This window comes from Apaloderma vittatum, unplaced genomic scaffold, assembly GCF_000703405.1.
Source record: "Apaloderma vittatum isolate BGI_N311 unplaced genomic scaffold, ASM70340v1 scaffold26207, whole genome shotgun sequence".
Classification (NCBI taxonomy): domain Eukaryota; kingdom Metazoa; phylum Chordata; class Aves; order Trogoniformes; family Trogonidae; genus Apaloderma; species Apaloderma vittatum.
Window position 1 is genome coordinate 6,431 of NW_009727128.1, and position 228 is coordinate 6,658.

The 228-nt window shown below is 62.3% G+C and overlaps 1 protein-coding gene across 1 annotated transcript in view; it reads right to left on the reverse strand.

Annotated features, from left to right (window-relative positions):
* Positions 1–228, reverse strand: part of CUX2 (cut-like homeobox 2) — a gene marked incomplete at its 3' end in the record, with an annotated part of 10,783 nt that overhangs the window by 6,422 nt on the left and 4,133 nt on the right. The window contains exon 11 of the mRNA XM_009873577.1: positions 3–24. Coding sequence (XP_009871879.1) covers positions 3–24 — 22 coding nt within the window. The remainder of the gene's footprint in view (positions 1–2; positions 25–228) is intronic.

The following is a 228-nucleotide window of genomic DNA, read 5'->3' on the forward strand; positions in this document are numbered from 1 at the left end:
ACTCATCTTCGGAGTGATCCTCCTCTAGAAGTGAATGAGAGAGGGAGACGTGCTAGAGCCAGCAGGGCATCCCAGCATCTCCTGCCTCAGTTTCCCCAGGTAGCATCCCACCCCTTGTCCTCCCCCTGCTGGCTCCAGGCTCCTTCCCCTAGCTGGAGCAGGATCCTGCCCACATTCCCAGGGATGTTCCCAGTGGGACCGGGGAGGGCGCGGGACCCCGTGACCCTA